A 23,447-nucleotide genomic window follows, 5' to 3' on the forward strand; every position below is an offset into this window, starting at 1 on the left:
AGAAAACAGGAGCTTAGATGGGATTTGGCACTGGCTCACTATGTAGCAGGCAGTAGGGGCTGTCCTGATTAGTAGATGTGGCACCAGTAGACCTGGCTCAGTGTGGCTGTTGAGTTGCTAAAGATTTCACTGATGGTGACCTTGGAAAATGTTCTCATGTAGGGAAATACTGTGGAAGAAGCCATGATGCAGGCATTTGGAAAATATGGGATTATTGCCCAATTGTATTGTCATCCTTCATAAGGATAATGAGAGGCTGAGAATAGTTAGCAAGCACTTAATATCTAAGAGTGAACAGCAGAGAGCCTTTGTGGTAGCTTCTAAAGAGGCCATCTGTACCAGTAGTGAAAGGGCAGCCACAATAGAACAGCGAGGCTGAAGACCCGATTGTGAGGGTTGCAGAGCTCCAGAGGCATTTGAATACCCAGTCCAAGCAGGCCTGTTATGTGAAGGGCAGGGCCCTGATGGGGATAACCAGGGATCCTAAAACTGTGACAGGACATCTGGATGGATGCTCGTGATGATGTCAGCTCTACAACTCCACCTGGACCCTCTGGATGGGCAGAGGTGGCCCACCTCTAGCTCTAGTAAGGGCTAGAGCACTCACTGTCCTGGAAGGTGCTCGACAGGCCTCTCTCCAGCAAGGCAACCAGTTCCCCCCAGCCTCAGGAGCTGCCCCACCTCCAATCCTGGCTGCCAAGCCAATTCATGATGGTGCTGTTCAACAGCTATAATTAAAAGAAATTAAGAATGGAGGAGGAGAGGCTGAGGACAGTTAACCCAATAGAAGACATAGTTGTTTGCTCATTTCCCAGACCTGAACCAATTTTCAGATCCAGAAATCATAGACCAAAGAAGTGGCTGGGTTCCTAAAAGGAAGGACCCCACAGCATCAGTCCAAGTACATATCATGACAATATCTCCAGTCTTCCCCTGAACAGACCTCTGACCACTTTTACAGGTGACTGTACACTGTGGGAAAGGAAATAACCAGACATTTCGAGGTCTGAGTTGACATTGATCCCCAGAATGGCAATCTGTGTTTGAAGTCCAAATCACACTGGACCCAATGTGCCCACGGACTCCCCTACTCCCACAGTGATAATTTTTCCAGTCCCTAAGTAATTGAAGTAGATATACTTGGCAGTTGAAGTTAACCCTCCATTGGGCCCTCATCTCTGAAGTAAAAGCTATCATGGTGCAGAAAACCTAATGGAAATGGGAGAAATTGTGCCTTCCCCACCCAGGGCCAAAATTGTAAAACAAGAACAATTTGTTATCCCAAGGAAGAGGGCCTAACATAGCTCTGTTTAATTTGCCAGTCTGACCCCTGTATAAACTAGGTGTATCTTGGAGAGAGACTGTAGGCTACTGCAGACTTAACCAATTAGTAGCACCAACTGTTTTGCCAGATGTGGTATCACTGCTAGAGCAGACTAACAAGTCTTCAACATAAGGGTATGCAGCCACTGATTTGGAGAATGACTCTTTCCATTCCAATTAGAAAAGAGGTTCAAGAAGTTTGTGACTTCTGGTTTCAGCTCCAATATGTATAGTGCTTGGGAGTCATCAATCATGTCATAACAGAAAAAGGTGGATAACCTGAAAATCAATGACTCTTCTTGACTCCTTAGAAATCTGAATTTGCAGGAAAAATTCCCCCCCCCCAAAATCTGTATGAATAGACAAATCCAGAGAGTCACCGAGATCTGCTTAACCTGGAACAGAAGCTGCCGCAAACACAAACTGATAGGAACACTTACATGGTAAATGTGATGAATTACTGGAGGAAGAACAGGCAAATCCATTATTAAAGTTGGAGACGTAACACCTCCTGTCAGCAACTGATAAATCAAGAAGGCAGAAAAATCAATGAAGATATAGCTGAGCTGAACATCACTATCAATCAACTCAGTCTATTGACAGTTATAGAATATTCCATCCAACAACAGCAGGATACAGATTCTTCTCAAGCTTACGTGTAACATTCACCAATGTAAACCACGTTGGTGGTTTAATAGGCACCCTATTAGACTCTGAGCTTCGTGCGGATAGGGCCTAGGTTTGTAATTCTCACTGTGGTATCCCTACCACAATGCCTGACACACAGGAGGTGCTTGATGAAAATCTTTTAATAAATAAATGAATTGTAAAATTAGGAGACAAGACAAGGAATCCAGTCTGCATGGGAATAGCAGCAAGATATATTCTAACACAGAGAAAGCAGATTAAAAATGCTTAAACCTCAAGGGTTAAAACTGCAAATCCACACCAACAAGTAACAGAAATCATCCTTTTGTCATAGAAACTGCCACTCGATTAATATTCCTAAACCTCTGCTTTCATCATGTCACTTCTTTAATAACTTTCAATAGCTCCCAGTGTGTAGACTCCCGAAACTGGCATACACCAAGCCTTTGCTAACCAAGGCCTTCCCTAGTGATCTTACCTTGCCTCTTATTTATTGCTCAAATACTTTGCTTCAGCTCTTGAATTTATGTCTTTCCTATCTACATTTCTTGTATGAGCTTCTAGAGTTTTGGACCATATCTCCTTCAGTTTTGGACCATATCTCATTAATATAAAAATAATTTTATTCCAGTTGTTTATTTGTAAATTAATTCCTTTTAGAATTTGGAGTGCATTTTCCCATTGACTCAATATTAAAAATGATTAGATCCTATTGTACATCTCTAAAAATGTATTTAACAAATGATGTAAGTGAAGCATATTACTATGGAAGGCTAAGCTTGGAATCCTTGGAGAAAGGGTCTATGCAGCAAAATTTTGAACTATATCCATCACTCCCTGATTGTCCCTTCAAAAACTGTCATCCTTGAGCATCGGTTTATTTCATAAGGGTTTGATTTTTATAGCGAACTCAGTCGGCTTATCCTCTTGTATTTACAGGGCTTTCATTGATTTTCTTCTGGAGCAAGTTTGTATTTGGGGGAGGGGGATTGAAAACCATTCAGGACACCAGTGCATAATTTTTGAAGACAAATAATGCCTGCCTTAGAAACATCACTGATCATGTTTTAACAGGGATGCACATATGCATAGTGGAGAATTGTCACTTCCAAAGGATTTTTGTTTTATCACTGCTGTTATTTTTAGAGACTAGAAATTGTCCTGTTTCAGCTGACCTAATTATTCCTATTAATACAATTTTTACACTTCTAATAGTTATTAACAAGTATCTAAGAGAGAATAAGCAAATTTTTTCAAGAATGAGCTGTGTTTCAGGAGAAGGGTATGCGCTCTAAAATAGCTTGCAGTTTGCTCTGTGGAGATTTAAATCGGCAGCTTCCATTTTTATTTGAATGTGTCTTTTAATAAATTCGGTGACCTAGATCATGACCAACAGGAGTTGTGTAGAATTTGACTTGGTGATTTTAAAATCTAATATGTAAGAATATGGGAAATAATTGGAGTTACTGGAAAAGATCAGTTATTAGTTTAGGAACTAAAATTTTAAACCAAATCAGTGTAGTGCATTATTGCTCTGGCACTTGGCTGACCTTCTCTACTCAGCTTCAGCTATCTGTGATGAGGGGTATTTGTGATGGATTGATGTCTTAGATTCCAGAACTGTCCTACTCTACAATATTTTCACAATTCCCCTCATTATCAACCTTATCGCCTGTTCTAACACTCTGCTTTTGTTACCCTGGTAACAATCTTATGAATACACATACAATAATTGTTAGTGTGTGTTGTCTTCGGAATCAGATTACCTGGATTCTAATTCCAGCTCTACCATTTATTAGCTCTGTGCCTTTGGGCAAGTTATTTAACCTCTAGCGGTTTTCTCAACAATAAAATGGAAATAAATATATTAGCCATCTCCATGGCTATAATAAGAATTAAATGAAATAATCTATGGAAAGCACTTAGCACATGGCATATTGCTAGGGTTCAATGAATATTGTAATTATTACTATTACTGAAAAGGTACATATTAAAGACTTCTGAAATCACAGACTGATACAGAGGAGAGGGAATTTGTCAATGAAGAAATTGGTGGTCATATTTATTGTTATTTAGAATGTGAGCACATGTAAAAATTTACTGTTTATACTTTCAGGAAGCCTTAAATACATTGCTTAAACAACTAGAGAAAGAAAAAAGGAGTCTTGAAAATCAAGTAAAAGACTGCACTGAGACTGGAACGAGAGTTAAAGGTTTGTTTTTATTCTATACTAAGACGTCCCTTTGGAACTGCCATGATTTTTAGTATGTTATCTACAAACCTACTATATAATTCTCACAATATACTTACAAAACTATTTTGTACATTACTTTAAAAAAGCATAGCGACATAAACTTAACTTAGCAGTAGTTTCGCTAGTATTGTAAATCTTCTCTGATGCTGGATTCTTTACTTCTGTATCTTTCACCTAGGGTTACCACAAGACCAGCCGTGAGCGCTGTACATACCTTGCCGAAAGGTCTCAGGTAACTTTTGTTTTTTTTACTTCCAAGTTCTAAGAGTTTCCTCTTACTGTAAATTATGTTATTCACTTTTCTAGGTTTTTGATTGGTTTGGCTTGGTAGGGAAACAGCTGTTGGAATTATGGGAAACAAAGGTACCAAGTTTCTGTATATGGAGGGTGAAAAGGAAAACATATAACTTTAATAAAAAGGTAAAAATGAGTATAAGTTTCCCATATTAAGAGTGTATTTTGCATATTTGCTTCCTTAGTTGTTCTTTTAGTTTGATTTGTAATTGCTAGAATTCAAACAAATAAGTGGTTATCCCTCTGCTGTCATGAAACTTAAGGCATTTTACCTCATAGTTATGCATGGTGAAGTCTAAGATAGACCCAGCATTGCTATTGCTAGAAAGTGTATACTTATAAATGACAGGACAGGAAAGTGATCAGTGAATTATGAAAAACATTGCACATATTTTCCAGTTTTTCATTTGGTTTTTCATTTTATTTATGATGTTGGTATATAGAGTTTATTTTGATGTTGTCAGACCTATCTTTTATTTATGGCTTCTTATGTCATAGTTTAAAAGACTGTCTTCACCTCAGTGTTTCATAACATTCATCACATCTCTTTAGTACTTACATGGCTTAATATTTGACATTTAAATATCTAATGTTTATTAACTTTATTTTGGTATATGTTTTAAGTTTAGCATATAAATTCAATTTTCAGTGTGCATTATCCAAATGGAAGTGTCCAAAGAGCAATTGGATATATGAATCTCAGAAAAAAAAAAAAAAGATCAGGATTGAAGATATGGATTTAGAACTTATTAGCACAGAGATGGTAAATGACACCATGTGAATGAATGAAATGCATCAGGGAGAATACACAGGGTGAAAAGAAGAGATAGTCTAAGATATAGCTCTGAAGAGTTTCAACAGCGATAGTCAAGGGAAGAAGAGCCAGAAAGAGGGCTGGAGTCGTCAGGACATAGCTACATGAGGCGAGGAGGTAGAGGACCTTGAGGGCTGGTTTTGCCAGAAAGGTAATCGGCTAATCACTGATCTGGAGTCTCCAGAGGTTCAATGAAAGGACTGAGAGGAAGGGAGTTAGCACTGGGGATTGGAGCCGACAAGGGGATGCATAGAACAACTTGAGAATGAGAGTCAGGGCAATAGGGGATAAAGGGAGGCTTGGACTTCTAGTGCCAATGAAGGTAAGCAGGAAATTGAGACAAAATAGCATCGCTCACAGTAGTCCCTTATCCAGAAAATGGACGATCACTTCAAACTTTATGGTTTTGGGTGCTTGGCTGGAAGCCCTGCTGCACTGGCACCCACATTCCTTTCCTCAGACCATGTTCTCTACTTGGAGTACATTGTTTCTCTTACACTCCAGTTCTGCCTCCTTCAAGGTGTAGCAAAATGCCACCTCCCTTATGAGGCCGTGATACGATGAAAGACCACAGACTCTGGAGTCACTGCAAATTTGGATTTGAATACCACATTTGTGCCTAACTGTGGTTCAATCTTTTGGGGTCTCAATTTCTTTCTTCCTCTGTAGAAGGGAAGCAGTGGTACTGTAGTTATCTTGCAGGGGATTTGTGAGGGTTTAGAGGTGTAATGTAAGTAAAGTACTGAGTGAAATGCTTGGCACATAATTGGTTCTAATTCCAGTAAATGGTGAATATTATTTTCCTGTGTTTCTTTCCCGATCTCCCTAGCCCCTCTCTCTGTGACAGGGACTTGCCTTAGCCATCCTCCTTTAGCTTTGTTTATCTGAAAAAATCATTTGGGTGGAATAGTTCCTAGTTTGATTATACAGGATCACTGAACATACAATCAAAGCCTATTTTAACAGCTTCCCAGGAAGATGTTAATCCTGTTTCCCTGTGTAAATGTTAATAAGGATTTTCACTCTAGAGTGAATTGTTAATCTTTATAGTCAAAATGGTTCTGACCATGTGGATACTATGGTGACTGGAAAGGTCAATGAATGATTTGCAGTTCTTCCCATGCTGAATACATAAATAATTGATTCTTTAGTAGATAACTAGAGCTTTTTGCTGAGTCTGCTGTTTATATTTCTGCTGGCTTCACTGTTTTGACTGAAACTGAGTTTCCACATATCAGGATTCTTCTAAGTTACACCATGTATAAGACATTGCTTTTTAAGAATATACAAGCAATATAGCCAATATTTTATAATAACTATAAATGGAGTATAACCTTTAAAAATTGTCAATCTCTATATTATATGCCTGTAGCTTACAGAATATTGTACATCAATTATATTTCAGTTTTTAAAAATGAAAGATTAAAAAAAGGATATACAGGCATACCTCAGAGATATTGCAGGTTTGATTCCAGACCACCACTATAAAACAAATATTACAGTAAAGCAAGTCACGGGAATTTTTTGGTTTCCAGTGCATATTAAATTTATGTTTACACTATACCGTAGTGCAAGAGCATTATGTCTAAAAAACAATATCCGTACCTTAATTTTAAAATACTTTATTGCTAAAAAAATGCTAACCGTCATCTGAGCCTCCAGCAGGTCAGAATCGTTTTGCTGGTGGAGGGTCTGCTCTCGACGTTGATGGCTGCTGACCGATCAGGGTGGTGGGTGCTGAAGGTGGGGCGGCTGTGACAGTTTCTTGAAATACGACCACAGTGAAGTTTGCCACAGGGATTGACGCTGCCTTTCACGAATGATTTCTCTGTGGAATGCAATGGTGTTTGATAACATTTTACCCACAGTAAAACCTCTTTCAAAATTGGACTCAGTCCTCTCAGTCCCTGACACTGTTATCAACTAAATCTATGTACTATTCTAAATCCTTTGTTGTCATTTCAGCAGTCTTCACCAGGAGTAGATGCTATCTCAAGAAACCACTTCTCTTTGCTCATCTACATGAAGCAACTCCTTATCCGTGAAAGTTTTATCATGAGATTGTAGCAATTCAGTCACATGTTCAGGCTTCATTTCTAATTCTAGTTCTCTCATTACTTCCATCAGATGGAAGTTACTTCCTTTACTGAAGTCTTGAACCTGTCAAAGTCATGCACGAGGATTGGAATTAGCTTCTTCCAAACTCCTCTTAATGTTGATATTTTGACCTCTTCCCATGAATCATGAATGTTCTTAATGGTATCTAAATGGTGAATCCTTTCCGGAAGGTTTTCCATTTACTTTACCGAAATCCATGAAAGGAATCACTATGGCAGCCCATAGCCTTACGAAATGCATTTCTTAAGTAGTAAGAGTTGAAAGTCAAAATAACTCCTTGATCCATAGGCTGCAGAATAGGGGTTGTGTTAGTAGACATGAAAACCAATTGTTGTCTATCTCCATTGGAGCTCTGAGGTGACCAGGTGCATTGTCAATGAGCAGTAATATTTTGAAAGGAATCTTTTCTCAGATTATATAATAATAATAATGGAAAAGTTTGAAACATTTTTCAAGAATTACCAAAATGTGACACAGAGACATGAAGTGAGCAAGTGCTATTGGAAAAATGGTGCAGATAGACTTGCTCAGTGTTGGGTTGCCACAAAACCTCGAATTTGTAGAAAAATTTCTACAGATTTATTTGCAAAGTGCAATAAAGCAAGGTGCAGTAAAGCAAGGTATGCCTGTACAGTGCACTGTATACTTCACAGTCAGGCAGAAAGACTGACTAGAGCTTGTTGAAACACACAATAAACTTAACTTCTATTCCCACAAACAGAGAATTCTAGCAATGCATCTGAGAGTTGTTGAATATAATGCTTTGGTTTCCAGATAAGGCACCTGAGGCAGCTCTGTTTGATTGTAAGGCAATTCTAATTTTTAGGCTTGTTAAAGCATCAACTCCTTATTTTTCTTCCTTGAAACTTCTGTTCCTTCTTCTTTTTCTTTGAGACTGCCTTAAAACCCATCGCTTTTAATTCCATCCTCTGAAGGGGAAGTCTACACTCTTTCTATACGACAGCTTTTCAAAGATTTGAAAACAGCTCTCCATCTTCTCATAGCTTTTTTTACCCCCTAAGCTAAAATATTAAGTTACATTAGCCATTCCTCATGACATAGGTTCTAGACTATCCAGCTGTTTCGTTGCCTTTTTCGACAACTCTATCTTGTTATTGTTCATTTGAAAATAGAGCTCCCAGGTTTAAATGTAGACTTGAGATATAATCTCAACAGCATAGCCGTTAGTCTTGTCCTCACCATACTCATTTTTCTTCTCTGCTCTCTGAGCAATCATTCTGAAATACAGGTGAAGAACACTTCAGTGTATAAAATTTCAGTGACTTTGCATTGTCCAAAGGATCTCAGCAAAGCTGCTCAGCATGTTTTACAAGGTCCTGTCTGACATGCAGGGCCTGCCTCTCCAGCTATGTCCTTACTTACGCCCTGTACTGCAGCCAGACCAATGATATATGTGATTCCTGTGTTTATCATCTGCTTTATACCTTGACGCCTGTGCTGCTCCCTCTGTCTGGAATGTCCTTTCCCTAGTTCTTAATTGGCTACTATTCCATGTGGATCCCCCTAAAGCCAGAATTAGTTGCATCGGTTGTATGCTTACAAAGCACCTATGCAAACCTCTGCTAAGGCAGCTAATTGTACAATCTATTTATTTTGCTGTTTCCCCAATAGATTGTAAGAACCACAATTTGTCCTTGTACCCCAGTGCCTAATGTAGTGGTGGCACATAGAAGATGCTCAATAACATCTGCTGAGTGAATAAATGAATGAATTCCATCTTCTGGTCCAAAGTTGTCACTTTTAGAAAATTAGTTAATATTTTTGCTTCACAAAGCAAAGAGTTCCTCAGGTGTGAAATCCAACTGCCTTCCCTTTTGCCTTCAAATGTATGAACATCTTTATCCATCTTTCCCGTTCCTCCTTCTGCCTTAAAGTAAAAGGATCCCATACTTCTTCCAAAGTCTATCTGCTGCCTCTAGGACTCATTTCCTAATTATTTTCTCATATTTCCAATCTGTCTTCCACTGACTGTGGTGTGTCCTTTGTCTGCAGCATGCTCATCTCTTCCACCAAAATACAGCAAAAACAAACTTCTATTTTGCCATATCCTCATAAAACTACTACCTTAGCTTTCTTTTTCTCAGCTAAACTTCATGATAGAGTGGATACACTCACTGCCTTTGCTATTCACTCCTCGACCTCTTTCAGCTGCCTTCTGCCCCCACCACTGAGTTCTGACACAGTTTATCTCTTAATAGCCAAATACAATACAATGACTCCTTATCAAGCCTCCTGGTAGCAGACGTGTCTGAGGCATTTCATACTGCTAACTGTGCTCACTTTTTAAAACTATCACCCACCCCCCTTGACTTCCATACCAGTATATTTTCCTGGGTTTTCCTGTTGTTTAAATGGTGGCCCTATCTTTAGTGATTCTCCTATCCCTTAAAAGTTGCTTTTCCAAGTGTATATCACCGACTCTCTTACCTCTCTGTGTGCTCTTAACAAATGATCTCATTTACTCATGGCTTCAGTTACCATCTCCAAGGTCATCAGCCTCAATTTTTCCTGAATTGCAGATTATATTTACACCACCCACAAGGTGTGTCCACTTTTGTATCCTGGAGGAATTTAAAAATAGACAATAAATGAAAATCTGATCTTGTCTTTCCATTTCAAGATACCTACAGCTCCTATTGTCTTATCAACCCTAACGGCAGAGTACATATATTATTTATATTTACTGTCTGTAAAAACTTTTAATGGTCTTTACCAAATGGATGATATGATTTTCATAATTTACTCTATATTTATTTAAAAAATTGCATGGACTATGGGGTTCAGATAGAGGGGTTTCCAGAATCTTTAGAAGCCTGATAATACTGGAGAAGCCCAGAATTTCCCATTATTCTTCAGCTTCTCTTAGTCATGCTACAAAAGGACCTGGCTAGGAAAGAGTTAATTGGGAATTGACCATTCCTCTTATCTCTGAAAGCAATCATGAAATAAGAGGATAAATGCTCAACTATTTGTATTTCAGTTCTCTGGCTCCTACCAAGTTTTAAAAGGCAACAGATGAGACGCAAGAGGGAGGAGATATGGGGATAGATGTATATGTAAAACTGATTCACTTTGTTATACAGCAGAAACTAACACAACAATGTAAAGCAATTATACTCCAATAAAGATGTTAAAAAAAAAACAATAAGGCGTCCCTGGGGTATTGATAATGTACTACTTCTTAATCTGGATGCTACTTGCATGGAAGTGTTGAGTTTATGAAAATTTAACAAGCTATACATTTATTATATGTGTACTTTTGTGTTTGTAGACTATACTTCAATTAAATTCTTTTTAATCCCTTTAAAAACTAAATAAATAAAAGGCAACAGATGGATCAACTGCCTAGAATGAAAGAGAATCTAGTGAAAACTTAAGTCTAACTATATATTTCCTTTCTAATTAATTATATTCACGTGTGAATGGTACTCACAAAACAGGTGTCCATTGTATGTTGAACGTCCAGATTTTATAGCAACAATGTAAAATAGCAGATGATAAGAGAACTTAAAGAAGTTTGTTCTCTCCATTCACTATTTATATATATTTTGTAAGTTCCAGGAATGCTTTTCGTCCTCAAACATGATAAGATCTTGGTTTCCAAGCTAGAATAATACTGTTCCCAAGTAGAGCATACAACTACACCATTAACAACGATATAAATCCAATTAAATTATCAGCCTTAACCTTTGTAGTGAGGAAATATGGACACTGAAATAAATGTAGATGCCAGTACCGTTTAAACTGTGTTTCCCTATGTGAACAAAAACAATTAAGAATGAATAAAGAACAGAGGAATATTTTATGAGTTTAGGAGGTTATATCTACACATGGATTTTCCTGGTCCTGTACTAAGTACAGAAGAATTACTCAGGCAATCCTTGTCTTTTATAACCTTACCTCACATAGGGAAGATTTTCATATATAACTTAACAATATAAAAATTGTAAATGAAGATATAAATTAGCTATAGATCAGAATCCTTTTCAAATACAGGCATTCTAGATGCATGCAATATAGCAAGTTTCTTTGGTGAAAATTCATGGGAAAGCAACATTTTGTTCGATATTTGGCTAGATTGATAAGTATTCTTCCTTGAGTAGTCATAAATACTTTAAATTATAATTCATTATCTTTGTACATTTTCATCAGTGGAAATAAAGTGTAGTTAAAACATTAAAGTAAATTCTGGAAAAGGGCTTCCCTCTGGAAACTACTATACTTCTGTGTTGGGAGGGCCCCAAGACCACTCCCGTGCATGATTCGCTAGAACAACTCACAGGACTCAGCATCTATGTGCCCACGCAGCCAAGATTTATTACTGCAAAAGGGTACAAAGCAAAATCATCAAAGGAAAAGGGTGTATGAGGTGAAGTTTGGAGGAAACCAGGCACAAGTGTCTAAAAGTCCCCCAGTGGAATCATATAGGAAAAGACTTAGTTCCTCCAGCAATGAGTTGTGACAACATGTAAAGTTTTGTATTCCAGGGACCCTCATTAGATACTTAGTGCCCATGCATTTGCTGGCCATTTGTATATTATCTTTGGAGAAATATCTGTTCAAGTCCTTTGCACATTTTTCAATTACTGATAAGTTGTTTGTCTTAATTTTGTTGTGTTGTAAGAGTCCTTTATATATTCTGGTTACTAGACCTTATCAGATATATGATTTGCAAATAATTTCTCCAACTTTGGGGTTTTTTTCCTTTCTTGATGATGTTCTTTGAAGACTGAAAGTTTTGATGATGATGAAGTCCAATTGATATTGGCTTCCTAGGATCACTTTAGTGGTTGCTTGTGCTTTAGGTATCATATCTAAGAAATCATTGCCTAATTCAAGAACATAAGGATTTATACAGGTTTCCTTCCAAGAGTTTGATAATTTTAGCTCCTTTTTGATCCACTTTGAGTTAATTTTTATATATGGTGTGAAATAAGGGTCCAATTTCAGTCTTTTGCATGTGTCTATTCAGTTGTCCTAACACCATTTGCTGAAAAGACTATTCTTCCTCAGTTGAATTGCCTTGGCACCCTTTTAAAAAATTAACCATAAACATATGTTTATTTCTAGACTCTCAGTTCTATTCCATTGATCTATAAGTCTGTCCTTATGACAGTACCATGCTGTCTTGATGACTCTAGCTTTTCAGAAAGTTTTGAAATCAGTGAGTCTGAGTCCTTCAAATTTATTCTTCTTTTTCAAGATTGTTTTGGTTGTTCGGAGTCCCTTTATTTTCCATATGAATTTTAGGATTAGTTTGTCAATTTCTTCACAGCAATACCACAGAGCTGAGGAAAGCAGGGTAGGGCAAGTTAAAATATTACAACGCTCAGTGTTCTTGCAGAGTTTCAGTTGTCTGTGTGTGTGTGTGTGTGTGTGTGTGTGTGTGTGTATTAAGTTCTCCAGGATTGCTGCAAGCCTTTGGTTAATTTTTAGACTTCTGAAAAAGTTGCTTCTGACCATTTTTGCCGATTTTCTCATTGCTTTTATGGAGGAAATAAGTTTTGGAGGTCTCTATTCCCTCATTTTTGCTGACATCACTCGCTGAGAAAAATATTTTTTAAAGCACCTTGCAGGGAATTGAAGCTGGCTCTTACTACATCAAGTGAGCATACGGGGAAGTTGGCTTTATAAAGATATGTAAGTCAGTAAGGGAAAGGTGATCCCATGGAAATCTAAGAACAGGAATTCCAATATAACTGGGCCCACAGATATTAGAATTAGAATTCAGGGAAGCTTTAAAGACCTTAGCAGATGTTCATGGATCATCACCTTAGTGATTTGCCATATAGAATGGAAATTAAAGGCACAGACTTTGAACTCTGACTTCCTGAATTCAAATTACAGATCTACCTACTAACTATATAACTTTGTTTCTTTCTTCTATCTAACAGGGCTAATGATAGTGTCTACACCATAGGGATTTTGTGAAGTTGATACGAGTAAATAAATAAATAAAATTTAGAACAGTCCCTGACACAGATTATCTGCTATAAAAATGGTGTTATTACTATTTGAAGTATAATAGACCCCTAGTTTATTCTCCACTTCATTTTTCTTCTCATTACCAACTGCTATCTTCACTTTCTATATCACTTTTATATCATAGACCTTGGTATATATCAGAGTTTCAATTTTATTGTAATTTTAGGTCACATATCTTTGGTTTACTCATGGATCCTTATTTCCACCTTGTCCCTGCTCTACTTCATGGCCTCTCTCTATGTATTTTCCTAGCTTTAATTTACGTTTCCAGAGGCAAGTATCATCCCTCTTGGGGATCTCATCCCTCTTTGGACAAAGCTCTCCACATTAGGCCGCCTCATGGGCTGCTTCCAAGCCTTTGGATTATCTGCTCTTGAGCTAGTTGCCTCTCTAGCTTGACAAGATGATATGGTGTAACATATTGCTGTTTAGGATTATACAGTAAGCAGAAAATCTGCATAGGGAAATTTCTTTATGAAGGACTGTGAGCTGGGTCAGCTAGGTGAAACATACAGTCCTCCCCACATGCCATACAATGTCGTTTTGTTGTACACAACGACGAATGAAAAGTCACCATTAACACTTATTTTATTTCAGGGGAAGATGTAATTCAGTTAATCAGAAGACAATGAATGCCATGAGAGGACCAGTAAAAAAGATTTCAAGATCAAACCATCTTCCAAAACTCAATCTGTGATTCCAGACTGTGTGGTTTACTATTTCTTCCCTTTTTTCATCTGTAATCTTCAACTTCTGAAGTTAGTGTTCCACACACTTTTCAGGGATTGGAATAGATAAGAAAGAGCTATCGAACTTCTCTTTAGCTCTTCTTCCAGAAGTTTGTTCCTTTGCTTGTATGAAAGTAATTTTCTCAAGTGACCCTATACCATCTAATAGCATTCTTATGATTTTAAAAATATCCTAGAAAGCGTTAAGGTTGACATCATTACGCTTGCTTTTAATAATATGCCCATGATCTGCCCTGATAGTAACATTGTTATTTTATTTGGATTCTAGTTGGCTGTTAGCTAAAAATGTGCGTTCATCAAAACTTTTTGCTATTTTACACTATATCATGTTCAGCTCTTTAAAACTCAAGGTTTAAACAAAGCTGCAAATCAGATGCATTTTAAACTTTGATTTGAACTATCATGGTATTGTGGAAACAGGCATCAGCTTGGGTATAGTTCCCACCCTGCTGTGAACTTAGGACATTTGGGGCAAGTTCTTTCACCTCATCTTCATTTCCCACATCTGTAAAATGACTGAGGCAAACTATACAATTGCTAAGGTTTCCTACTATTCTGGAAAATTAATACTTACTCAACTGCAAGGTCTTGCCACTTAGCACATGGTAATTTAAGTCATTTTATGATGTTTATTAATTTATAGTGATGGCCTAGTGATGTTTATTAATTTATAGTGATGGCCCTTTGGACCAAACTTTATGTTTATTAATTTATAGTGATGGCCCTTTTGACCAAACTTTGCCAAGTGTTCATGATACTCAAGTATAGAGTGGAAATAGAATGAGGGTACAAGAAGTGTTCTTTTTTTTTTTTTTTTTTGCGGTACGCAGGCCTCTCACTGTTGTGGCCTCTCCCGTTGCAGAGCACAGGCTCCGGACGCGCAGGCTCAGTGGCCATGGCTCACGGGCCCAGCCGCTCCGCGACATGTGGGATCTTCCCGGACCGGGGCGTGAACCCGTGTCCCCTGCATTGGCAGGCGTACTCTCAACCACTGCGCCACCAGGGAAGCCCAAGAAGTGTTCTTTTAAGGTATTAAAAATTTTATTCAATTCTCCTATTTGGTTTAGATTGTTTTGTTACTGTCACCTAGGTCTGGAAGGTACATATGATTTTTTCCCCTAACTTAATAAGTGAAATTATTGGACTTCTAACTTTACAGAAATCACTCAGAGGTAAGTACAGTTTCTGGCACCAAAAACCTAAATTATATTCAGTATCACCAGTAATGCATGCCAAATGTATTTCTATAACTACTTATAGATACTCACTTTTTTTCTTTAAGGAAGAATGCATGTATTTCATATAGACAAATAATTCTTTTATGTGACTTTAAAAAGTAATGCAGAGAAATATAAAGTAACTTTCTATTTTTTTTTTTAATATTTACTTATTTATTTAGTTTGGCTGCGTCAGGTCTTAGTTGCAGCACGCAGGACCTTCATTGCGGTGTGCGGGATATTTAGTTGCAGCATGTGGACTTCCTGGTTGCAGCATGCATGGGGGATCTAGTTCCCCAACCAGGGATCGAACCCGGGCCCCCTGCATTGGGGGCGTGGAGTCTTACCTACTGCACCACCAGGGAAGCCCCTGTCCCCCATTCTTTTTTATTTTTTTTTGTGGTACGCGGGCCTCTCACTGTTGTGGCCTCTCCCGTTGCGGAGCACAGGCTTTGGACACGCAGGCTCAGCGGCCATGGCTCACGGGCCCAGCCACTCTGCGGCATGTGGGATCTTCTCAGACCAGGGCACGAACCCGTGTCCCCTGCATCGGCAGGCGGACTCTCAACCACTGCGCCACCAAGGAAGCTCCCTCTCCCCCATTCTTAAGCTAACTATAGATATCAGGTACCATGACTCATTTTATTAAATAATTACTAGATACTACATATGTATTTGTTTACTTTTTTATACCCTATTTTCTCTCTAAAAAGGATTGTGTTACCTTTTACTAAATATAGAGATATAAAAACAAGACTCATAAGATAAAAGATAAAAATAAAAGTTAAAGTTTTGCAAGATTCCCAACTAAGAAAAAGCTCTATCTTTAAGCTTTCTAGTAATCAGCACAAAGAAAGAGTGAGTTACACAGCTCGCATTTTTTTGTATAAGGAAATATACAAGTGGAGAAAAAGCTGTACCTAATACTAAGCTCTGAAGGTAATTTGTCATGTAAAGCTTTATGAGGACTTGCAATTATTTATTGAAATAATCAGTGCAAAAATGATAGTTTGGGGTCTCTGTTTTAATACTGAAATATATATTAATATCAGTATTTGAAGAGTTCAGAATTCATAAAGCAAAATATCAGTAAACAATATTTAATATATTAAAACAATTTTAATGTCTAAATTATTACAAAATATTAAAAAGTACCATTTATAAAAACAGATGTTGTGATAATAAAAAAGACAGATATTAATGAATAATAATGATGATGTGGAGAAATTGGAACCCTCTTACACTGCTGGTGGGGCTGTAAAATGGCACCATCACTCTGAAAACAGTCTGTTGGTTCCTCAAAAGGTTAAACATAGAGTTACCATGTGACCCAGCAATTCCACTCCTCTGTGTACAGCCCTAAGAAATGAAAACCTATGTGCACGTAAAAATGTGTGCACAAATGATTAGAGCAACATTATTCATAATAGCTAAAAAGTGGAAACAACCTAAATGTCCATCAACTGATGAATGGGTAAACAAATTGTGGTATATCCAAACAATGGAATATTATTCAGCAGTAAAAAGGAATGAAGGACTGACATATGCTACAACATGGATGGACCTTGAAAACATTATCCTGAGTGAAAGAAGCCAGTCACATATTGTATGATTCCATTTATATGAAATGGCGAGAATAGACAAATCCATATGGACAGAAAATAAGTTAATAGTAGTAGCTGAAGGCTGGCAGGGCTGGGGAAAGGGTGGGTGATGGAGAATGACTGCTAATGTGTATAGGGTTTCTTGGGGGGGTGATTAAAATGTTCTAAAATTAATCATGGTGATAGTTGTACAACTTCATGAATGAACCAAAAAAGCATGGAAAGCACCTTACATGGGTTAATTGCATGTTATATGATTTATACCTCAATAAAGCTCTTATAAAAAATGTTAAACATATGTTAACCTTTTAATATAAACTAGAAGATAATTTTTTTTTTTTTTTTTTTGTGGTACGTGGGCCTCTCACCGCTGTGGCCTCTCCCGTCGCGGAGCACAGGCTCCAGACGTGCAGGCCCAGCGGCCATGGCCCATGGGCCCAGCCGCTCTGCGGCATGTGGGATCCTCCTGGACCGGGGCACAAACCCACGTCCCCTGCATCGACAGGCAGACTCCCAACCACTGCGCCGCTAGGGAAGCCCGCAGATAAATTTTAATGGAATATTATTTGATCTTAGAAAATATGATCTTAAACATCAAAATGCATTGTCGTTAGTGCCATTGTTGAGTCAAGAGTATATTATTAGCATAATTTTCCACCTAAGAAGCTGTTTCAGATACTACGCTAGTCAAAAGAACAATGAAGCTTATATGCTACTTCCCAGTATTTCCTTGACTTCTTTTGAATAATCCCATTTCTTGTTTAATAACCTTGTAGAGATATTTATAAAGCACCTTTTGACTTTTGACTAGGATTAGGTTTTTTTTCTAATTTATAGAGAGCTATATAGTTTTTGTTTCAAAAAATTTTTCTAGTTTTCATCATCTTCATTAGTTTTATCATGTATAGCTGGAGATTACAGTGCAGAGTTACTTATATCAATTTTAGTACTTTGAAAGTCATATTCTACTGGACCAGAAACTTTATTTTGGACTAAGAATTATTTCTTGCAATAATTGGTTTCTTTTTGCTGTGTGCCCAAGTGGGAGCCTGTCTAGACCACATATTATATGTGATTTTTTTAAGTAAATTGAGTAATTGAATTATAGTTATTTCAAGATGTAAATAATTTAGATTTTTTATTTTTTTAATACCAGAAAAACAGAATTATGACAACAGTGATGCTAGGATTTTTGGCATTTAAAGAGAGGTAAGCATACCAGAATAGTAAAAACTGCTATTAAATCACTAAATGTGACTGAGGTATGAAAGTATCTTTAAAATAATAAAGCACTATTTAAATGCAAGATCATATCTTTTTTTTCTTTTTTTCTTTTTCTTTTTTTGTAGTACGCGGCCCTCTCACTGTTGTGGCCTCTCCCGTTGCGGAGCACAGGCTCCGGACGCGCAGGCTCAGCGGCTATGGCTCACGGGCCCAGCCGCTCCGCAGCATGTGGGATCGTCCCGGACTGGGGCACGAACCCATGTCCCCTGCATCGGCAGGCGGACTCTCAACCACTGCGCCACCAGGGAAGCGCAAGATCATATGATTTTGACAGTAGGGCACTATTTTCAAAACAAGTTAACATCAGATTAATCTGACCTATGAATTAGAAAAATCTTGAATTTTTAGAGCATCCTTTTAACTTTATAAAGCAATTTCATATTTCTATCTCAGTTACAGAGAGAGTATTATCATCCAGAGAACTACCCAACAGTGAGATTATCATCATTGGAACTGTTCAAGCTGTGGCTAGGTGTCCCTTTGTCAGGGATGTTATAGAAAGGACTCCTGCAGTGGGTGGAAGTTGGATTCAATGACTGCCAATATCCCTTCTGATGCTAAGATACTGTGATTCCCTGCCCATTTATCCGATAGGAAAACTAGAGCCAAAAATAACTCCCTAAAATATATGTTGGTTGCATCATATAGGCTGTGTATGTATAGGCTGTAAATATGAACTTTCAAAACTGGGCTGCTTTACCACTAGCCAAAACTAACAAAATCGGGTGTAATAGTATCAATGTCCATTTGTTAAATGTAAACTGAAATTAGATACCATTTTTCACCTATAAAATAAACAGTGGTTTTCAAAAAGATAATTTTCAGTGCTAATAGATCTGAAGTTAAGAAGTTCTAATATACTGCAGGTGGGAGTACAAATTCATATAATTCTTTTGGAAGACAATTTTATTATATTCTTGAATAGCCTTAATGTTAATATGTTGACTTAATATTTGTACTTCTAGTAATCTATTCTAATGAAAAATCCTGCATATAGAAAACATACAAGGACAATCACTTTATCAGTATTATTTATAATACCCCAAAATGGATACTCTCTCGATGCACAATTATAGGGAGATGCTTAAGCAGACTGTGATTCATCCACATGGTTAAATATTATGCAGCAGTTAGCATTTGCTATCTTATACCAAAATTCTTTCTTCTCATGTATTTCTTGTGTTCTGAAGTACTTCAGTGTAATTTATCTCCAGCAGTTTAATGTAATGAACACTCTTATTCATCATTTGTCACCAGCTAGTTTAGTACCTAGCATAGGACAGGCACTTAATACATTTTGTTTAACTTAAATGGATGTTTGCAAAAGAGTTTATAGGATCGTGGGAGGACTTAATGTTAGAATGTTAACACAATGTACAATGTCACACATAAAATATGATTTTAACGATTTAAAAATATAGGAGAGGCTACAAAAAGAGGGCTTCAGTCTACTGATAGTGCCAAAAATGTGTTCTGTTACACAAATTTCCTGTCCAGCTCTACAGGGGAAGATGAGGTAGGCTCCAAGTGATTATTCAGAGATAGGTGGAGAGGGAGAGAGGAAACTTGTGGAGTACTAGAAGGGAACATGTTTTAACAAGCTAATTAACTTAGGGGTGTTTACTTAACTTTCCTGTCTTAAGTGTCTACTCTGTAGAATGAAGATAGAACTAATTGATTTCAAAGGTACCTTTATGTGTATGTGATAGGGAAGGGGAGGGGGCTGGAAAACCCTTTTATTTGAAACAATTCTGATATCTTTTTTTTAAAAAAAGTTTATTTGCTTTATTTTTTAAAAAATTTTTTTGGAGTACAGTTGATTTACAATGTTGTGTTAGTTTCAGGTGTACAGCAAAGTGAATCAGTTATACATACACATATATACACTCTTTTTTAGATTCTTTTCCCACATAGGTCATTACAGAGTGTTGAGTAGAGTTCCCTGTGCTATACAGCAGGTCCTTTTTAGTTATCTATTTTATATACAGTAGTGTGTATATGTCAATCCTAATCTACTCCCAGTTTATCCCTCTCCACCCTTACCCCCTGGTAGCCGTAAGTTTGTTTTCAATTCTGATATCTCAATGTGATAAAAAATAAGTACTAAAATCACATATAGCAAATCCATTTCTCTTACCTGGCTAGCCCTCATTTGATCGTGGTGTATGTGAAAAGTAAATCCTTTTTGTGAGTGAGTGAGTGAGTGTGTGTGTGTGTGTGTGTGTGTGTGTGTTAAGTTACTGAGATCTGGATTTTACTTGTTGAAGCAGCCTATTCTCACTAATATAGTATCAAACAATATTTTTAGTAAGACTTACAAGTCTTTGGATATTGTTTTCAGTAGATAATGGTATCTTTCTTTGCAACTACATAGAGATAAATTCAGCCATTCATTGATAGTGATGGCCCCTGGCCTGCCTGCGTCATTGAGTAAGAATCTAGAATTTCAATTGATATTTTTAAAGTGATTCTAACTCAGTGTATTTTCCAGTCTGCTGAACATAACCAGAATAATTTTTTTTTTTTTTTTTTTTTTTTTTTACTAAACAGAATCTCTTGCTCTTTCATCAATTTGTTTCTAGGATACTGCTCTTTAAAGCCTTGTACAAATGCTGCACAGTCTAAGCCAAACAGAGGCTGGGCCCAAACAACCGTGTAATGTACCAATCCATGTCTGAGGGGAAGATACCCTTAATCACTTTCACTCAGAAAAGGAAGAATGCACAGCATCACTGATCCATAGCATTTATGGAATCCTGTTGGGCAGACATGGTGAAAGCCCTCTTCCCTGGGAATTGGGTGGGTTCCTTGATCAGGCCCTGATTCTGCTTCCTGGTAGGAATGTTCTTCTCCATTTTTCTTAATGACCTCTAACTCTACTCCTTGGGAGTTTCTTTCATTTCAGTCTTCTGGTTCATATTTGAAGTAGGCAGTGGAGGTTAGACCCTCATTTAGAGATGCACAGCTTTTAGAACTCATTTTCTGTTAGAACAAACTTGGGTTCCCATGGATGGTGGCATCATAGTTCAAGGAGTCAAAAGCTTTTCAGTCTAAGTTTATGGTTTCTTGGATAATATAGCTCCATCAAAATCGTAGTCAATTCCATGTATAATAATGATAATTTTAGAGCATGATTTGTTTCTTTGGCCTCTCTCTCTACCTAATGGCAGCTGCCTTGCAGCTATTTGAAATAATAGGTTAGGATATAAAGTTAACACCCATAATCTGATCTTTGCCACAGGCTGTCTTAGTGGCCTCTTGTTGCTCAAAACCCTTCTCGGTCTTATCTCTTGCTTTTTGGCTCTCAGAGTTGTTGGCCTTTCCAGCCCCTTATGCCCTTTGATGCCCCAAATTTCTAGATTCTCCCTGAGACTCTCTCTATTCCCTTTTCCTTACAAAGTGGCTGATTATATCCCAAGCTCATTTTTTTCTTCTGCCTTGTCAAAGGCAGCCAGTAACATCAAGCACACATCATCTTCATCATCATCATTAGTATTATTAAGCACTTGTTCTGCTGTGACATAATAGGGACTTCCAGGTTTCCACTGTCACATTGTGTCCCTGCCTCCCACTGCAGACCTGCTAAGTTAACACCATGCCACTTGTTTTAGTATTTTGTTAATGCAGCACCTAAATTCAAGTTATCAATATCTGCATTATGACTATAAGAAACAACTATAAGAAACAACAGACCTCAGAGGCTTCACACAGAGGTTTATTCTCTCTCACAATACAATCCATTCAGGTTCAGCAGTTAAAAGAAAAGGATAAATAATCTTTATACCTTGAAAGAGAAAGGAGACTGGGAATGGGAGCGGAAAATATTTCAAAATTATTGATAGTGTCTTAGGCTGGGTGATAGGTACATATACACTCATACTTTATATTGTACATCTTTCATATATGTACTCTTGGGTATGTATGAAATTTTTCATAATAAAAAAATAAAAATTCCTCCAGCTGACTTTAAATCATGTTAGTATACATGTAAGCATTTACAAGGAAAGTGTGAACATCATTTTTTCTCCTTCACTTCATCCCCACCTTCACATACCACAGACTTCTCTCCTTTAAGATTGTCTGGCTTGTTTGTGATGTAGAAATTCCACAGGACTTCAAGTCAGCAGTCTTTGTGGCTAAAGGAGAATGAGTGACTTTGTAACTACTGATCTCCTCAAGCAATAGAGCAGTAGTAATCAATGACTTCATGGGAGCTGCTTCTAATGGTTCTGTTGTGTGGTTACCTGGGAGGATGCCTAGAAAATTAATCAACGTGGCAGCGTCTACCCTCACTCTGGACCTTGAGTGACACAGCCTCCCTCATCCATAGTTATAAAGTCACTTTGGTTTAGCTCCACATTTCCTAGTAAAGACTTTTGGTTAAAATGAGGCAGATCTGCCTCATCTTAATTCAGTAGAACTAAACCCTGTTGAAAGTGAATTGGTATATTGGATGATGAGAAAACTGTCGCATCTTAGTGTAATCGGCTGCAGGGCATCATTAGAAGTTGGTACTATTCTTTGACCTTCATCACTGCCTAAGGGCAATGGTTCCTAACTCACTGGGAAAACATATATTTACTGATCACCCTCTATGTCCTGGCTACTAGGATACAAGGTGTAGTAAAATAATCCCTGCCTTACCACGCTACTTAAAATGAATTCTAATTGTTGAAGCAGAGATGTGAGATGGAGTTGGGAATGCCTTGGGAATTTTCCTGTTGTCTTCTCAAATTAACCACAAAAGGAAAGTGCATGTCGGACGGTAGTGTGGGAGAGACCCCAAGCCAGGATGAAGGAGAATGTTCAGGGGTGAGTGTGCTAAACCTTACACCATGCAGTCACCAGAGCTGAACGTTCAGCTTAGGAGAACTGACCCGGAGTCAGAAAGGAGGCATGTGAACAGGAGGGGTCCTAGCCTCTTTGATATAGGGATAACAGGGAACGTTTTTAGGTTGAAATCGGAACCAAAGAAGACCAAGGGATAAATGAGTTAGCAGCTGGGGAGGATCAGAGGAAATATCTGGGGCAGTTCCCAAATTAGTGAAGTGTGCTCACAGGGGGTAGCTGACCAATGCTGTCTTATCCTTTGAAGGTAGTTCAGGGCTTCTCCAGGCTTCAGGTGATTCATCCCT

General features: G+C 37.8%; 1 protein-coding gene across 1 annotated transcript in view; it reads left to right on the forward strand.

Annotated features, from left to right (window-relative positions):
- Positions 1-14,155, forward strand: part of CCDC169 (coiled-coil domain containing 169) — a gene marked incomplete at its 3' end in the record, with an annotated part of 42,216 nt that extends 28,061 nt beyond the window's left edge. Inside the window, 5 exon segments of the mRNA XM_082675552.1 lie at positions 4,088-4,156; positions 4,161-4,184; positions 4,405-4,484; positions 10,799-10,846; positions 14,056-14,155. Of these exon segments, the coding sequence (XP_082531678.1) occupies positions 4,088-4,156; positions 4,161-4,184; positions 4,405-4,484; positions 10,799-10,846; positions 14,056-14,155 (321 nt within the window).
- Positions 14,156-23,447: the final 9,292 nt, after the last annotated feature.

The sequence above is a fragment of the Grampus griseus genome (genome assembly GCF_964374135.1).
Source record: "Grampus griseus genome assembly, chromosome: 18".
In the NCBI taxonomy this organism is placed as follows: Eukaryota; Metazoa; Chordata; class Mammalia; order Artiodactyla; family Delphinidae; genus Grampus; species Grampus griseus.